We start from the raw sequence: 19843 nt of genomic DNA, 5'->3' as shown, positions 1-19843 counted from the left end.
ATATAAACTGGCATATTCTATATATTTGGCCAAATATGTGGAATGAATGCAAACAAGCTTCATAACTTGAAAGCATCATTCCTTTTATAGAACATATCACAGAGATGATGTGGTAGTGTGCCAGTCACATATAGGACTATGCATACCTCCTGAAGGGTGAACCTCAACCAGAGTGTATACCATGCCAGTGTCCACATTCAGTGGAACTTATTTTTGTTGAGTATTGACTTGTACCCTCTGAGGTAGATTTTTTTAAAGTGAACTGGGTTAGGGAATTTTATGATGATCTACCACGAAGGAAATTCTTGGACTTAATGATGGTAATATTGTTTATATAAGAAATTTTTACCTTTATTTTATGATTTTATTATTTTTTACCTTTATTTATGATTTTAGGTACAGCTTAAATAATGTTAAATTCTTCACTTTTATTTTGTAGCATTTCGTGTTTGTGTTTATTTGAAAGAGTTCATCTCCTTGATGGTTTTTTGCAGTTCTTATTTTTTATAATGTTACTTTTAGTTGGCACCACTTAGTGATTATTGTACTGACATGTTGTTAAACACACAGACGTTTTCTTTGGTATCATTTTTCATGATTTTGTGAGAGAAATAATACTTTTAGCGGTCATTATAGGGGAAAAAGTCCTATTCCTTCTGCAAAGAGAGATCATTGTTTATCAGGTCATTAAATTAGTGGCCTGTGGCAACCACAAAATCCACAACAAAAACACCTCAGATATTCCAAAAACAAAATAGTGATTTCACAGTACATGTTTTTTCAAAATATATTTTTCATTATGTTCTTGATGCTTTAAGAAGTGCTATGCATTAAATAAAATTGACTGTCAGTTTCAACATTAATTTTAGGAATCAGTCCTTCAGAAGGGAGACTAATGGAACTGGAGATGGGGATAGCATCCCAGCCATCAAACTCATGAGAAAATGTGAAATTCAAGTTGATTCTAATATAACAAGGTAAACATTTTGTTTTGGGGTGAAGGTTGAAGACATACATGAAGCTGTAAGGCCAAGTTAGTTTACAGTATAGCTTGGTGTTCATCACATGCAATACATCTGCAAACAATGACTGTTTTAAACTTTTTCCTAATCACTATAAAACCATTTTTGACCAAATTTGGCAAAGACCTTCCTAAAATGAAGGCTTTTCTATCTCTACAAATGATGCCAATCCACCATCAAATATGGCTGCCATTACTGAAAATAAAATAAAAAATAAAACTACTCTACAGAATTCAATCAAATTTGATGATACACATCCTGGCAGGAAGACCTTTGAAGTCAATAAAATGAGGAATTCCTCCTACAGATATGACCACCATTACTATAAACTGTATATCCCAAAGTAAAAGACCAGATTCAACCAAATTTGGCACCAGGCATCCATTATGAAAAGTATATATAAAGTAGTTTTTCTCCAAAACTTGCTGGACAGAATTTGATCATATTCGATTGAAAGCATCATTGCATGGCCAGCATTTTTAAAAAATATTAAATCCAGAAAATGCACAAGAGATTGATCTATTGAGAGATTATCTTTTGACCAGGTGTATTAATTCAGTTATCAGTAGATAAATTACACTGCATTTGAATAGAAAGAGAAAGTGTGTAAACTTTGTTGAAAGAAAAATATGGATGAGTACCATTTTGTATGTATCTCCTTTTTCAGTGCCATTTGGAGAAAAGGACATCAAGAAAATATATTCCATTAATTTTTTTTTCTCCAAAAATACACAGGTTTGATGTTTATAATGTAGAAATTATCTTCCATTATCAGGAAAATGATTATCTGCTTTTAAAGTCCAAGTTAGTTACTTTTTAAGACTCATAATGATGTTTTGTGTTAAACTATTGTACTTGTATACACTATTCAGTATTTTATTCTTCAGTTGTCTGTGCATAAGAGATGAGTTGGCTGTATCCACAGAAAATCGCATGCTTTTACGGATACGATGGAATGGCACACTAAATGAGAAATCCTCATTTCACCTACAGGATATATCTATTGCTGCAGACTTCCAGCAGTCAAGAGGTATGTACCAAGCACTTGCCAGGGGTTCAGAATATTGGATTTGAGTAACTGAATTGCTAGGCCTGACTTGGACCAAAGTGCACAACAAATTTACAATCAATAAAAACGTGAAACACTGCTTAGATGTAAGAAACAACCTCTTCTTAATCAGATTGTATCTACTTTACCCCATCTTAGTATATAGTACATGAGGGTATATTGCACAAGATAAAAGCCAAGTACTTGTATCTGATGTCATCTATATGGAAATGTTTATAAATTAATAAATTTATCTTCATTATGTATTATACATATGACCAAATATCCCAGTTTTAAACATAGAAGTAATAGTATCTTTTTTCTTTTTTCTGCTCCATTTTTAGTCATGCCCATTGTTGAATCTCTAGAAAATAATATGCCTTTTATGGTATTTACTCTATTCCTGCAAATATTTAATACATTCTGCTTTCTTTAAACTCAATGATGACTTAAAATGATGAATGATACTAACATCACACTCTTCTGTTTCTCTGTATTCTTTCCTTCCTCAGACTTTTAGAAATGAGAACCCTCAGATTTGGGCAAATTTCAGAATTATTTATAACTTATAAACATTTAAAACTTAACAGATTTTTTATTTTATTTCCAAAATATGATGTTTTTATTGGCAAGGTCAAATAGTTTTAGATTTGTAAATGTTATTCTTACCTCTTGACTTTCACTAAATGTTGTCTTTGATTTTCATTTTATACAAAGGTTTTTTCTAAAACAAAATAAATGTTAAATTGACAGGTGAATCACACCAGCCTCATACTGTTGCTTTTCATACATGGCATACATGGTACCAACATGAAAGATCTTTCATTTAAGTTTACATGAACGTTTATGTAGATATAACTGTTAGGTGCATCTAAGAATTTGCCAGTGGATAAATCCATATGATATTAAACATATAGGGTGTTTGTAGTGTATATTTATTGCAGTCTTATGAAAATCAGATCTCCACAGTCTGGCATGGAGATCTGATGGATGCCAATAAGAGGTCATGTTCTATTGACCTACTGGTTTACCAATCAAGTCTCAGCTCTCAACATTTTGAAAGTGATACATATCATTCAGAATTTACAATGCTTTCTGAGAAGCTGCTAAAAATAAGTTTATGGGGAATTCCAAAGGTCACCAAAACATTAACTTTTATTGGTGTCTGTCAGTTCTCAACATAGGACTATGGTATTTAATTTTAATCAGATTGTATCTACTTTACCCCATCTTAGTATATAGTACATGAGGGTATATTGCACAAAATAAAAGCCAAGTACTTGTATCTGATGTCACCTGTATGGAAATGTTTATAAATTAATAAATTTATCTTAATTATGTATTATACATATGACCAAATATCCCAGTTTTAAACACAGAAGTATCTTTTTTCTTCTTAATTAATCTGTCAACTCATAATTTTCAGTTTTATTAGTTGAATGCCCATTTTTATAGCCTGCAGTTTGTCAGATGTGGATGGCCATGTGGTTCAGATGGAGTACAGTCCCATTATAGGTGGTTACATCATGGTTATGTCCACAGGACGAGCCATCTTCATTGTACCCCCTTCCAACAGGAGGGATGAGAATGTAAGTTTAAATCCTGTAATAAGAATTATTGAGTTGAATTTACATTATCAGCATTTTGTGCTCAAGAAACTTTTGTCATATACCATTATGTCCATAATTTTTGTGCATTTATTCTTTTTTGTGGGGGGACCATTAATTATAGATAAAATCATACTTTTCAGGTGATTCTTGAATACTATATAGTCATCATGGGCTTATAAGATGTTGTCATTTTGAATTCCAAACACACAGATCGGGTTGTAAAACATTGTGGAAATGACCAGCATTATGAAATTCCAAAGATCTGTCACACTGTTTTGTCTTTGAGACAGATTAACAAGACTTGAGCAGTGTGATCCATGTTTTGAGGAGTTTCTTGTAAAGAATTAACTCCACCTAGCACCCTGTAAACCAAGTCATTTTACACCTGGCACCCTGTAAGCCAAGTCATTTTACACCTAGCACCCTGTAAACCAAGTCATTTTACATCTAGCACCCTGTAAACCAAGTCATTTTACATCTAGCACCCTGTAAACCAAGTCATTTTACACATTGGTTTGAGCACTATAGAAGTCTTGAATGTCTGACAATCTAATATTTCCCAAATGACTTGTATTTCATAATTTAAGCAATAATTTTCAAGGCCAAGCACTATACATTGAAAGAGTACAAAGTACAATTAACCCTTTACCTCGGGGAAGCACCTTTGGATGTCTCTACCCGATTAGCAAAGAAATGCCTTTGGACACCTCTGCACCATTCTCATGGAAGCACCTTTGGATGCCCACTGTAAACATCAGGCATTTTGAGCTAGTGTTTGTAGTACAACCTTCTGGGAAAATCCCAATAGGTAGTACATTCATTAATTTGAATGACCATTACGTTAGATTATGTGCTCACTTTTTAAACTCTAGTAGTTATCTGCTATTTAAAGTAACCTGGTTGGATTCTCCACTCTCCAAAATGGAGGCTGCAGATTTCAATCAGTACTTTTATGGAGTTTGCATGATTAGAATCACTACTATAAAAGCTTCAATAACTTAACTAAAGGTTCTGATATTGATCTAGGCAACACTGAGTTTTTATAATTTATCAAATGCAGATGATTTAGTGATGTAGATGTAAACAAAGAAGTGGTAAATTTTGAGTATGAGAAATGTCAGCGATGGTTTATCACACGGTTTTACTGGCTTGATGGTGAATTAGTTTTCTTAAGATTTTATAGCACATAAAAATTCTTCCATGAATAATAATTGTACAGCTTTAATGATCAGATTTTACTCTTAAATGCTTTTTTATATAGTAAATGTGTACAAAAAATGTAAAATGTTAAAATTGATGTTGAGCATAACATATACTTCACTGCTTAACAGGTAACAGGCAGGCCTAAGTGTATGGAGTCAAATTGGTAACTTATACTACACTGCTTAACAGTTAACAGGCAGGCCTATGTGTATGGAGCCAAATAGGTAACAGGTGTTCTATTTATAGTGCACTGCACTGTGTAACTTTACTTTAAAAAAATGTATATCAACTGCGTAAAAAGCCATACACTCTATGAGGTAAAGGGTTAATCAAACATAGCGAAAGTTTATCCTCATTAATATCATGACATTTCATGAAATAATAAGAAATAAAAATAAAAAATTGTCAGATTTTGACCTTATTTCAAACTTTTTTATTTTATATTGACTTTATACCACCAATATGTACATGTGCATACAACTGTGAAGTAACAGTGTCCGTGAGTCAAAGTTTGAGATGTACAAACACAAAGAAAGATAAATGTATGGTAATTGAAATCAGTAAAAGCAACACACACACACATATACTTGTAGGTATATGATGGATGAGGTTGCTGTAGTTTATAGATTGATAATGTCACCAATAGAATAATGAGATCCCTTATGAAATTTGTAAGCAAAGTCACTGCATGAAAGAAACAAAATTAACCTAAATTTATAAATCTGTCCATCATTATAGTATGATTGAAGGAGATCATCGTTGCAGGTCGTGAAAGTAAAATCTATCATTTTTGTGTTGAAATATAAAAGAATTATTGTTTAATGAAGAAACAACTTTTATACATGTAGCATTTACTGCCTCATACTACTTCCAGCTGAAAGAACCTTTCAGCTTCTTCCTACAGTACATAAATAACTAGTAAGACAACCAGTCAGCTTCAACCTACAGTACATAAAGAGCTAGTAAGACAACCAGTCAGCTTTTTCCAACAGCACATAAATAACTAGTAAGACAGAAAAAATTAAACTTTTTGTGAAAAGGTATGAAAGGTATTATTTTGTTGTATTGAACTGTTCCAGTGGCCTAAGTGGTTAGGATGTCAGCCTTGGATGTGGAAGGTCATGGTCTCGAACCTAGCTGAGTCATACCAAAGACTTGTAGAAAGGGTACCAATGCTAAAATACCAAAATCAAAACAACCGAAAATAAAACACAAAATTTGACAATAAAAGGTAACAACAATTTCAGTTTTTGGAGTAAGGTTCAAAGGGACATGAATATACATGCATACATTCCTGAAAGGGTACTAGCAGTTGCCTCACTTGGCGCTCAGCATTAAGAAGTTCGTGTCATACACTGCATTATCATTAATAGGATATGTACACTGCATTATCATTTATAAGATATGTACACTGCATTATCATTGATAGGATATGTACACTGCATCATCATTGATAGGATATCTGCACTGCATCATCACTCTAATCATCCATAAACAATTCCTGTCATAAAAAATATTTTAGAGGCTAACCCAACCAAGAAAGATACACTGCAGAAAGATGAAACAATAATTTATTTGGATTCCAATCACCATGAACTATAATCAAATTAATTAGATTACAGGCCCTGTATAGTAACATGAAAGTGCATCAGAACTTTGATATACAAACTTTCTACAGCAAGAAAGTGGCCTTATAAGAGAGGATCACACAAATGTGAGTAGTTACTACATATAAAATTTGAAAGGCCCAACTTTTTAATGTTTAATATTTATATTTAAATATAAAGGCTTTTTATGGAATCATTGTGATTATATAATTGTTATTTAAAACAATTATTAATAATCGTTCATAGTGGTGCATTGTAAGTAAATCTGGGCACAAAACATCTTTTTGAAATTATCTCTGTACATCAATTCCATCAGTCCATTGCAGTAGAATGTATATTGATGTTTTTTTGACTCTTTCCAATGTCATACATATTATTTTGGCGGTGTTTTGAAAATCTGATATAATTGACATCGGAGTCAAATCAAAGGTCATTGCTTCCATCTGTGTACTTCTCTGAGCTTATAAACACAGTAAGATGTACATATACAAGTCAGGTTTAACCAAAACTTTGTACTTATTTGCTTTCCAAAGTTGATAGCATGCTGACATTGATTTTAACATCCCAGGTCTTGACTCTGGTTTGTAGCTTTACTGGCTTGTGAGCATGCTAACACAAGCAAGTATGAATGGAATTTTATCAAATCCAGTTTGTGGATATATCTGATAAATATCTTGAATGATGCCAATTAAATAACTTGCTTTATTCCCCACTCCAATTATAGATTTAACCAAAATATATATATATATATATATATATATGTATGTTGAAACAAGATAAATGTTTTTCTGTCCATGATATCAGGTTCATGGTCAGTGGCCATGGCAAAGAATTTTGTCCTCCATTTACAGTGTCTTGTGAACATTTAATTCAGTTATGTCAGAAAATATTTTGTTATCAAATATGGTACAGGTGTTGCTCGCTATATACCAATTCAATTTAAACTCTTTCATTTAAATGCCATTTATAAAGAAGAAATAACATTAAATTTGCACTACTGTGCTCATTTTTGCATCACTTGCTTCATGTTGGTGTAACTCTGGTGCAGCTCATATAGTCCATGCATGTGCAAATCATCACTTACAGATAAAATTATGCAGTTATCATTGCTTGATAACATAGAACAAGAATCCTATGGGGGAAAATTACTTTTGATTTATGCAAATATTTGACTTACGCAATAACCTCATGAACTCATCTATGGTGTAAATCTAGCATCACATGTATGTTGGAGTTTCTCAAGAATTTAAGAGATGGTTTCCTTTCTAATTGAAGAAACAGCCTTATGTTGGATTTATGAAAAGTCACTAACTAGAGCACTAGTCCTTTTGAGGGGCACTTGTTGTCTGATGCCTTGCAGCTATGGCAGCTTGGTTTGGTCTGTCTGTCTCTGTATATCCAGCCACTCAAAGAAGCTTATTAGAAAGATTGTGCAAAAACCATGCAACACAGAAAAATAAAATTTAGTAGGCCTATTCATATCTGGATGATGTGATTAGATTTTTAGGCCATCACAGCAGTTTTTCATGTTTGTATACATGCATCACAATGTGAAGCATATCATGTTATGATTTTGTCCATCCATCTGTTCTACCAATCTCATTTCTGCACAGTAACTCAAGTTGTCCAGCATATACAGTTACCAGATGCTTGCATTTGAGGTTGTAGAGAGCCATATTTGTTAGAATGTCAAATGTCTGGGTCACTATGAATGAAAGGGAAAATGGTTTCTGCACAATACATTGTATGATTTACCAAATATGGATGGTTTGTACTTGGGGTGAGGATAAATCACAGTTGATTTCAGGGTCAAGAAACAGTCCTATTATATTACATGCTAACAGTGAATCACATGACTCAACTTCAGTTTTTTTAATCAGTAATTTGCAAATTTATTTCATTTGTGATGCCAATGTCAGACCAATCATATGTTTTTTCCTGTTTATCTGTAGTCTCCACACTTGTCTGCATAATCTGGTCATCCCATGTTACATAGTAATAAATGTGTAATGTGATTTAATAAAGAAAAGAAGTCCTCAATAATCAATGGAAATTGATCTTACATTGATAGAGTTTCCTGGTTTACAAGCCACTGGATAGGTAGTCTTGTGGACTGGAGTCAAACAGATTGTTGATCGCAATCAGAATTTGCACATGCATGTGAACCAATCTTAATATGTGGGCATATCTTCAGAGTGTCTAAGACGGCTTCAGTGATCACATGTTCAGGTCAAGAACATGACATTGAAATGTTGTCTTACAGGTATCTTGTGAACATGTTAACTTCGGCAATTAAGAACATATTGTTGTCCCAAATTTGGTTTCTCAATTTCATTTTTTTTACACAGGCAGCTGCAGGTATATGGGCACCAGACCTTATGGATGCTTCCTGTCTGGCTATCAACCACAGATACAGGTTGATGACATTTGGATGCAAAAGGTATGCATATTTCTCACCAAACATTAGTTACTGTGGATTACTTTGTTTTTGAGGGTATCACATTTTCTGATTTAACAAAAACATACATTTTTGTCAGTACTTATAGTCTGTGGCATTCTTAGATCTGAAAGTGGACCGGTTGTGTTGAGAGTTGCATTTCTTTTCATTGCGCATTTATAATTTGTTGTTTGCTGCAGAAATAAAATGTGCAGCCAACAAAAAACAGTAAATATACAGTATGTATTAATCTTCCTAATGCCACACTCAGGCATTAGTACAAAGCAAGTTTATGTGGCAGTATCATGCCGAATGCAAAGGCTGTGATGAAATTTGCATTTATTAAATAATAAATTTATGAATATTTTACAACATACCAATTATTGTAATACAGAATGCCAAACACTGTATTACAACATGCTAATCACCATCATACAGTACACCAAACACTGGTACAACATATAAATCACTAACACAGCACACAAAACACTGTAGTACATCATACAAATCACTGTAATACAACACACCAAATGCTGTGATAGAACATACAAATCACTGTAATATAGCACACCAAACACTGGTAAAACATACAAATCACTGTAATACAGCACACCAAACATTCTGGTACAAAATACAAATCACTGACACTTAACACCAAATACTGTAGTACAACATACAGATTGCTGTAATACAGCACACCAGACATTGTGGTATAGCATACAAATCACAAACATAAGCACACCAAATACTGTGATACAACATACAAATCACCAAGACAGCACACCAGACACTGTAAAATCAGTACATAGTACACCAAACACTGTAGTACAACATACATATCACTGACATACAGCACAGCAAACACTGTGGTGCATCATACAAATCACTTTAATACAGCACAGCAAACACTGTGGTACATCATACAAATCACTAATACAGCACACAAAACATTGTAGTACAACATAACAATTCACTGACATACAGCACATCAAACACTGTGGTACATCATACAAATCACTGTAATACAGCACACCAAACACTGTGGTACAGCAAACACTGTGGTACATCATACAAATCACTGTAATACAGCACACCAAACATTGTAGTACAACATACAAATCACTGACATACAACACACTAAAGACAGTGGTACATCATACAAAGCACAAAGATGGCACACCAAACACTGTAAAATCACTAACATAGTACACCAAACACTGTAGTAGAATAATCAGATAACTGTCATAAAGCACACCAAACACTGTAGTACATCATACAAATCACTGTAATATAGCACAACAATCACTGTAATTCAGCATACCAAACACTATAGTACAACATTAAAATCACTGACATACAGCACACCAAACACTGGTACAGCATAAAAATCACTGTAATACAGCACACCACACACTGTAGTACAACATACCAGTCACTAACAGCACACCAAACACTGTTATACAACATACAGATCACTGACATACAGTACACAAAACACTTTTTTACAACATACAGATCACTGACATACAGCACACCAAACACTGTAGAAAATCATACAAATCAATGTAATACAGCGATCAGATCTGTAGTACACCATGCAAATCATTGACATACAGCACACTAAACACTGTAGTACAACATACAAAATACTGTTATACAGCACACAAACACTGTAGTACAACATGCCAGTTACTAACAGCACACGAAACACTGTAGTACAACATGCCAGTCACTAACAGCACACCAAACACTGTTGTACAACATACAGATCACTGACATACAGCACACCATACACTGTAGAAAATCATACAAATCACAGTAATACAGCAATCAAAGCTGTAGTAAAACATGCAAATTATTGACATACAGCACACCAAACACTGTAGTACAAACAAAATACTGTTATACAGCATACCAAACACTGTAGTACAACATACAAAATACTGTTATACAGTATACCAAACACTGTAGTACAACATACAAAATACTGTTATACAGCACACCAAAACACTGTAGTACAACATACAAAATACTGTTATACAGCACACCAAACACTGTGGTACAACATGCAAATCATTGACATACAGTACACCAAACACTGTAGTACAACATACAAAACACTGTTATACAGCACACCAAACACTGTAGTACAACATACCAGTCACTAACAGTACACCAAACACTGTAGTATAACATGCCAGTCACTAACAGCACAACAAACACTGTAGTACAACATACCAGTCACTAACAGCACACCAAACACTGTAGTACAACATACAAATCAATTCCATAAACCATGAATGAAACTTGGTATTTACAAGCTGTATAGGAGAAATGGATGATAGTTGGTATACTTGTATATCATTGCCAGATGTGTCCTATTCAGTGTTTGGGATCCTACATTCACATTTAGTTGGCCATTTATTTTGTTTCTGCTTTATCGACACATGCTTGAGGAACAGCATGACATCTGGTGTATTTAGTGTTTCTCAACTGGATAGCATGTTACATTCCACCTGTTGATGCCATTTTTTGAGATCAAGATTTCTGATCAATGTGATTCACCTTCATATGCTCTCTGCTCCTTATCTCTAATACCCACTGAAGAGATGTAATACTTCTTCCTCTGTAAATATACTGGCCACCATATACATCCTTTCATGTGCTGAAAAATGGCATTAAATCCCAAAACATCTAACCAACCAACACCATATATGGCAGGGGTGCACAACCTTTTTTGGCCAAGGGCCAGATTGCATTATCAAAGACCACTTGAGGGCCACAAACACTAACTTCTTTAATTTAATTTCTCTTCATCTGTAATTTGCCCTGAGGGCCAGACAGAACATGTTCGCAGACCAGATCTGGCCCGTGGGCCATGGGTCGTGTACCCCTGAAATATGGTTCTCACTATGTCCGTTATTTACATTTATAATTTTGTCAGATAAATGAAAAGTTGTTGCCCCATATACCCATTGGTAAATTTCATACCAATGGAAGAAGTAGCTTGAATTCTTTTACCAACATTGCCAAATTTAGCATTCTTTTTTTTAAAGACTGTTGCACAGTATCTCCATTTTCACTTTTTTAGTTTGTCATCCAATTTATTTAAAAACATTATTATAATACATCAAATGTTTATCTTCATTACTTTGTTATTATTTCCTATTTTCCGCTTTATTTCTTATATGTAATAATGAGTCTTTCATTTTTTTATGATAGGTATATAAATCACTATTTCTTTGGTGCTGAATTTCCTATAATGATTGATGGAGAAGATTAGTTTCAAATACGTGATATTGTATTGTGTTATTAGTATGTGTAAATGTGTTTATTTTCAGTGGCATTGGTGTGGCTTATGTTATCAATGAACTGGAAGGTACACTGGAGGCTACCCACCGACTACAGGTGTCTAGTAAAGATTATGCAGGTATGTGGGCTTCATTACTATTACAGAATGTGTTTCATTAGCACTAAGATAAGGAAATCCCAGTCAGGGGTATGCATTTTGTTGATTGCCATTTACAGAATGTGTTTCATTAGCACTAGATAAGGAAATCCCAGTCAGGGGTTTGCATTTTGTTGATATGCTTGTCATTGAGATGAGGCAGAGCCTACCAGAAGGCAAACAATGTGATCTCTCAGCCATCACTGTTCCAACTCCTACATTGATTACTTTTCTCAGTCATTTTATGCTTTAATTTGTGTTCATGAAATTTCACAAGGTTTATTACTTTAAACTGAATAAATTTACTTTACAAACTTTTCAGTTGAACATAATGTTTATCATCTATGCATCAAACTTTAAATTACGTTTTCCAGCTTTACAATAGCAGTTATTGATATTTTGTTACACCTTGCTGAAAACTGGTCAATCTTACGGAAAAATTCAACTGTCTTACTGAGACGGACTCGTCAGGGTTTGCAGGTCTGGTATTGTAGTGGTGCATTTGTGTTACATGAACACATTTTTTGTTAACTAGACTATATTGTTGATCAAGTAGGGAAGAAGTACTTCTTTCATCCTATTGATCAAGTAGGGAAGAAGTACATTTCCAAATTATATTTAATTTCGTTCTAGATATTTCACGGGCAGCTGGTTCTGTCAGATGTATGAAATGGACGCCAGATGGCACTGCTCTCGCGATGTTCTGGGAGAAAGGTGGATTTTCCTTGTGGAGTGTGTTTGGTTCCCTACTTGTCTGTACCTTAGGTGGGGATTATAGGTATGTGTAATGACCTATCATTTTTAATTTATTTTGTTTTCTGCACTATATCACAGTTTGAGACTGGAGAGATTAGAGAGGCAATCCCTGTAGTTATCTCTGTAGTTATCTTGGCTGGAGAGAAAGCTGATTCTCTGTTGCTGTGAGGCAAAAGCAAGATTAATCGATCTTTGACATGCGTTGGTTTAGGAAAATTCAGTCCAAGGGTCAGAATTTTGTGTTGGATTTCAAAAATAACTGACAGGGTTCTTACAGTCTTTGAAGGTCTTTGACAGTTTGGGAAAAATGAGATAGCTTTTTCAAGACCTTGAAAGTTTGGGAAAATTGAGCAGATTATTGCCCTGAGGTCTTTAAAGTCTTTGAAAATTGAAATACACCCAAACATTTTAATTTCTTTCCATAATCAGAGTGGTGGCTTCTCTTTCCAAAATGATTGAAGAGAAAAAACAGCAGCTATTACATATTTCTGAAATAACAGTAAATGCTAACCTATCTTCCAGATCATTATAAAGCAATTTTAGGAAATTTAATAATCACACATATAAAAGTTATTTAGGTCTAATAATCACTCATAATAGCACTTTAGGTCTAATAATCACACATAAAAGCTCTTTAGGTCTAATAATCACACGTAAAAGCTCTTTAGGTCTAATAATCACACATAAAAGCTCTTTAGGTCTAATAATCAAATATAAAAGCTCTTTAGGTCTAATAATCACTTATAAAAGTTCTTTAGGTTTAATAGTCACACATAATAGCCCTTTAGGTCTAATAATCACATTCATAAAGGCTCTTTAGATCTAATAATCACACATAAAAGCTCGTTAGGTCTAATAATCACACAATAGCTCTTTAGGTATAATAATCACACATAATATCTCTTTAGGTCTAATAATCACACTCATAAAAGCTCTTTAGGTCTAATAATCACACATAATAGCTCTTTAGGTCTAATAATCACACATAAAAGCTCTTTAGGTCTAATAATCACACATAAAAGCTCTTTAGGTATAATAATCACACATAATAGCTCTTTAGGTCTAATAATCACACATAATAGCTCTTTAGGTCTAATAATCACACATAAAAGCTCTTTAGGTCTAATAATCACACATAAAAGCTCTTTAGGTATAATAATCACACAATAGCTCTTTAGGTCTAATCACTCATAAAAGCTCATTAGGTCTAATAATCACACAATAGCTCTTTAGGTATAATAGTCACACATAAAATCTCTTTAGGTATAATAGTCACACATAATATCTCTTTAGGTCTAATGATCACACTCATAAAAACTCTTTAGGTATAATAATCACACATAATAGCTCTTTAGGTCTAATAATCACACATAATAGCTCTTTAGGTCTAATAATCACACATAAAAGCTCTTTAGGTCTAATAATCACACATAATTGCACTTTTGGTCTAATCACTCATAAAAGCTCGTTAGGTCTAATAATCACACAATAGCTCTTTAGGTATAATAGTCACACATAAAAGCTCTTTAGGTATAATAGTCACACATAAAAGCTCTTTAGGTCTAATAATCACACTCATAAAAACTCTTTAGGTATCACTGCCATCTCACATCTGTTTGTGTGGGTTTGAGTCTTAGGCTCGGCCAACCTGGGTACATGAGAAAGCTTGCTAGTAGCTTCTCATGGGTCGGTGTGTATTAGTTGTTGACATAAAATGAAATTATTAAAATAAATTTAAAAGTCAATTAGGTCAAGCAGAAATGAACTCACTTTTTGACGCAAGGTAATGTCCAACATACAATGATAGATTACAATAGCATGTAATGAATAAAAAAAATTTAAAAACTGACAAACAAACAATTAAATTAAATATACATAACAATGGTCTTACCTCTTTCACTCCCCATTAAAATGATTCTCTTTGACTTGTATCGTACATCCAGACAGTGTCCTGTGTCTCAATTTATATTGTCTTACCACTTTAACTTCCCATTAAAATGATTCTCTTTGACTTTTATTGTACATCCAGACAATGGTCCTGTGTCTCAATTTACATTGTCTTACCACTTTAACTTCCATTAAAATGATTCGCTTTGACTTGTATCGTACATCCAGACAATAGTCCTGTGTCTCAGTTTATATTGTCTTACCACTTTAACTTCCCAAAAAAGATTCTCTTTGGCTTGCATGATATGTCCAGACATTGCCCTCTGTCACAGCTCGTGTTTTTTGGGTCACATAGTATGAATTCGCTGTCATTTATAGGATAGCAATTTTTGTGGATGTCATGGTTGCAAACAAGCCACAAATTTGAAGCCCAAATGAACAATAATCATTCTGTAAATACAGTAGGACTCACTGCCCATGATAGGCATACCCATCAATTTGAAGAATTCATTTTTTTGTAAAACCTCAAAATTGACACCCACAAAAATTGCTTTAGTTTTTACATCACTTATTATTTCCCTGATACATTTATGTCCTTTTCTTCCAGCTTGACAAAAAATGGATCAAAATTATTCCCATCTACTGTGAAAAGTATGGTAAGTTGAAAGTTTTTTTTCTTCATATTTTTATTAGACTAAACTATTCATTTTAAGAAAGTAGTTTCTTCCTACTTTCCAGTCTGACACTTGGAGATTTGAGAATGATCTGTTAATATGTACAGAAAGGTTATATACAGTTTTTCGAAATATAATTTGATGGTGATGATATCAACAAACAACAACTGATCATATTCATCTACCTTCATTTCTATCATTGTATAAAGTTGTCAGAAACTGCAAATAAGAATTTTAGTGAAGCCATGTTTTTTCTTTTTAGATAAGATTTGTTTATTACAACCTCTCATTGGGCCCCGAGTGGCCAAGTGGTCTAAAGCGCTCTTCGTTATGGATCACTGCCATCTTACCTCTGTCTGCGGCGGTTCGAGTCTGGGATTCAGCCAGTGTTGGTATGTGAGAAAGCTTGCCAGTAGCTTCTCGTGAGTCGGTGGTTCTTTCTGGTATTTTCCCGGGTTCTTCCTCCACCATTAATACTGGCCATCATGTATAGCCTATTGTGTGCTGAAAAATGGCGTTAAACCCCACAACAACAACAACAACCTCTCATAGACCAGCTCTCAAAACGTACAGAATTACATTGCCATTGCGATGTTCTTAAAAGTTTTATAGCGAAACTTTCTACCAGCAACATTCACTTTTCTGAACGTATTACAGTAGAACCTGTCTTGAAAGACCACCCCTTCTGCCAAAAAGTAATGGTCTCTCAAGACAGGTGGTCTCATAACAGGTCATAACACTATATAATCAATAAATCTGTGCATTGAGATTCTGGTCTCTCAAAATAGGTGGTCTCTCATAGCAGTGGTCTCTCAAGACAGGTTTTACTACTGTTCAAGGAATGTTAACCTGTGATAATGTAATGGATTTATTTGTATTTTTTCAGCAATTATTTGTGAACATCATTTTATATGACATAATTTTGTCATTGTGACTACTCTTGCAATATTTAGTGGATCTGAGTACATACTATGATCATGTGTCCATTTATTGTACTCAAACTATTGTTTGAAGAGCTGTGTACCTTTTTTACTATGTGGTCCTGTCCATGATTGGGTTGGATTGGATCATGGAGAGTTAGTATGCTCACCATTTCTTTAGCTTTTTTTCTTTTTCAACAGGAATGGGGCTTAGAGGGTTACCAGCTGTGGATAATATCTTCAGAGAAAGAAGAGGATCATCAAGGCATGTTCCAGTCAGTGGAAGCTACCCATCTTATGCAGTTACAGTTTGTCAAAAGTGCTCTCACAGTTAACCCATGCATGGTAGGGTTAATTGGATTCTCCTTTCTTTGCAATTTTTTTATTTTTTTTATTTTGTAGTATTTTGAATGGATGATAAAATCTCCATGCTCTTTAATGATTCCCAGTGAATTTGATGATTACTTGGGTTGCCACTTTGTAATACACATGAAAAAACTTTGGACCCATAAAAAATTTAAATTGCTGAATCTCATCAAAAAAGAAAAGTAAATATTGTGAAACCTGTGTAATCTGGTGGTAAATCAGAATTTTGTACTTATGGTTTATGTTATGTTTACTGTACGTTATCTCATGTGTAAGAGTGTTGTGGCATGTGATCAACAAGCTTTCGAATCACCTGTGCTGTATGAGTTCACCTCAGACAGTAAGTTACCGGTATATACAGCAGACAGTACATTTGCCTGTGTATTAGATACAGTTTCTAAATAACATTACTTGAAGGAAATATTTGCAAATATTCAAAGAAATATGCTTTTTAATATTTTTTAAAATTTTGTTTATAATTTCCTTTATGCCACACATGAATATATTAGGCAAGCAGGATGATGTCATAAGGTAAAAAGTTTTGAAATTGTAATGTTATAACATTATCGAGATCATGCTGCTTGATGATGAAAGTATTATTCATTTGCCTCCCCCAGTAAAGTGTGTGGGATGAAAGTTTCATATTTATAGTACTCACATACCCTCCCGTTTGCTTGTACCTCCATACCAATTTTAAAAACGAAAAGCATCGAGGATATAAAAAATTCACAGGAATTAGTCATTTAAGTTGTTGATTTATAATTTCTAACCTGATTGGCTCCAATGGATCCCTAACACGGTCAAGTTAGTGTCGTTTCAACACAAGCAGAAGCTCCCAATATAAACAAGAAAACAGACTGCTTGCTATCCATTTATTATTTCTATAACAGTCTATTTCAGTAAAAACTGTGTCATATGCATCCAATATTTACAATGTCGTTTTTTTAATATATCTACAAAAATTTAAGAAATAGGAAGAACTCATATACATGTGTTCAAAGAGACATAATTCTGAAATTGTATTGAATTTTTTTATTTTCAAAGATGGGGAAAGACATCACGTCTATTGCTTGAAAATGTAGACTGGTCCAAGCAAATATGGTGACCATGTTACTAAAGAAACTCCTTTTGATTTGAAATGCCAACAAGTTGATTGTTTGGGACCCCCTGGCAATAATCCGGTTAGAACTTATAAATCAGTAAATGAAATTACTAAGTTTTGTGCATTTTCTATATCCTTGATGCCTTGTGTTTTAAATTTTTTTAGGGGGATACAAACAAATGGGATGGTGTGAGAATGCTTTAATAAATGTCTTTTATTTCTATTATTGTTATTGCATTTTTTGTAAAAAATTTGCAGCTATACAAATAATTATAGGAAACTTGTATCAGTAAATATAATTTTCAACTTCCTTCGAAGCACAAAAATCTGCTAAGATTTAGAATGAAACAGGTTTGTTGTGTGAATTATTTAAGTACCACAAATATTTGTGATTTCCAAGAATTGATTTTGTTAAACATTTGATATGATATCGATGTATTGAGAAATATTTATTATTCTTGCCTTAATACTGGAGATGTCCAGGTGTTTGTGTTGTGACCAGTTTGAGTTGAATTTTTTATTTTTCTTCAAATTATTTGGATTCCAAAAATTATTTTTCTCTGGAAATAAATTAATTCTTGGACAAAAGACAGCTATAAAAATTTACACAGAATTCAAACACAGGAATATTATTTTCTGTGATTCAGCAAAGAACTGTTGACACATCAGGACGACTCTGACTACAGCGTATGTCATCGCCTTCATTTTGGATTTCATCATGGTTCGAACTCAGTTTCATTAGGACTTTTTATTACTAGGACTTCTATTTTTTAATTCTTGGATTATTCTTGGATTTGATTAGTAAAATCATAAGTTCTTTTTCAAATTTTTACCTTGCTTTTCTAGGGAAATTAATTTTTTGTTAAATTTTACAAAGCTTGTTTTCATTCTTTTCTTGTTACTGTTTAAAAGAGTCTAAACATATAACAATATATATATGTGTGTGTGTATATATATATATATATACACATACATATATATATATACATACATATATATATACAAACATATATACAGTGTGACCCTGCTATAGCACACTTCGTTATAACGCAAATTCAGATGTAACGCGGTCTTGGCCTGGCTCCCAAAATTTCATATACATGTATTTTTCTTGTGCACAAAAAAACGTAAAAAGTTGCTTATCATTTTGGGGAAGAGATCGCGTATGAATAATACAAGACGATCGTGGCTTGGCTCCTGAAATTTTATATGTGTTTTTGTCATACATGAAAAAGTATTTTTCTCATACATGAAAAAGTATTTTTTTTCTTCTTAAAAGTAAGAAGAAGAAAAAATGCATAAAAAGTTTATTCTGGGATTGCGTAGGTCTTCGCCAATGTCGCAAACTTGGATTGTTTTTCCTTATTGGCTGCAAAACATACCATGTGGCTTTTTTTATTTGTTGGCAACATTGTTGGCTGTTTAAACTTTTATATACAACCATTGGTTTGGAGTGCAGAAATTCAGAGGCCCCATGAAAGGAAGCTGCAGACTGGATATAACATGCACTGAAATTTATCAATTGTTACATAAACAAATTCTTTGTCCATACTGTCAAACCATCTAAACAGTGCATTGTTATATAATAATCCGCTTATCTTGACATCTAGCATGAGTTCTGTCTGTTGTGAAATATCCGATTTTTTGTTGTTGACATTTCTGGTAACGGAGATCAACCGGACGAGGCATTGTTTCATAATCTATCTTTCATCGGATTTTCGGCCACTCGCTAGTAATTAATATATTTACAAAGACTGACATTT

General features: G+C 33.5%; 1 protein-coding gene across 2 annotated transcripts in view; it reads left to right on the top strand.

Annotated features, from left to right (window-relative positions):
- The window catches only part of LOC149806855 (guanine nucleotide exchange factor subunit RIC1-like), a 190305-nt gene that overhangs the window by 18268 nt on the left and 152194 nt on the right, over positions 1-19843 (top strand). For both annotated transcript variants that reach the window (XM_089958692.1, XM_089958684.1), the window contains exons 4-11: positions 870-977; positions 1910-2052; positions 3526-3659; positions 8839-8930; positions 12269-12357; positions 13009-13153; positions 15626-15674; positions 16814-16957. In XM_089958692.1, coding sequence (XP_089814818.1) covers positions 870-977; positions 1910-2052; positions 3526-3659; positions 8839-8930; positions 12269-12357; positions 13009-13153; positions 15626-15674; positions 16814-16957 — 904 coding nt within the window. The remainder of the gene's footprint in view (positions 1-869; positions 978-1909; positions 2053-3525; positions 3660-8838; positions 8931-12268; positions 12358-13008; positions 13154-15625; positions 15675-16813; positions 16958-19843) is intronic.

This window comes from Sinohyriopsis cumingii, chromosome 1 (assembly GCF_028554795.1).
Source record: "Sinohyriopsis cumingii isolate HCF-2022 chromosome 1, ASM2855479v2, whole genome shotgun sequence".
Classification (NCBI taxonomy): Eukaryota; Metazoa; Mollusca; class Bivalvia; order Unionida; family Unionidae; genus Sinohyriopsis; species Sinohyriopsis cumingii.
Note: the sequence above shows the minus strand (reverse complement) of the source record. Positions and strands in the feature narration are given on the sequence as shown.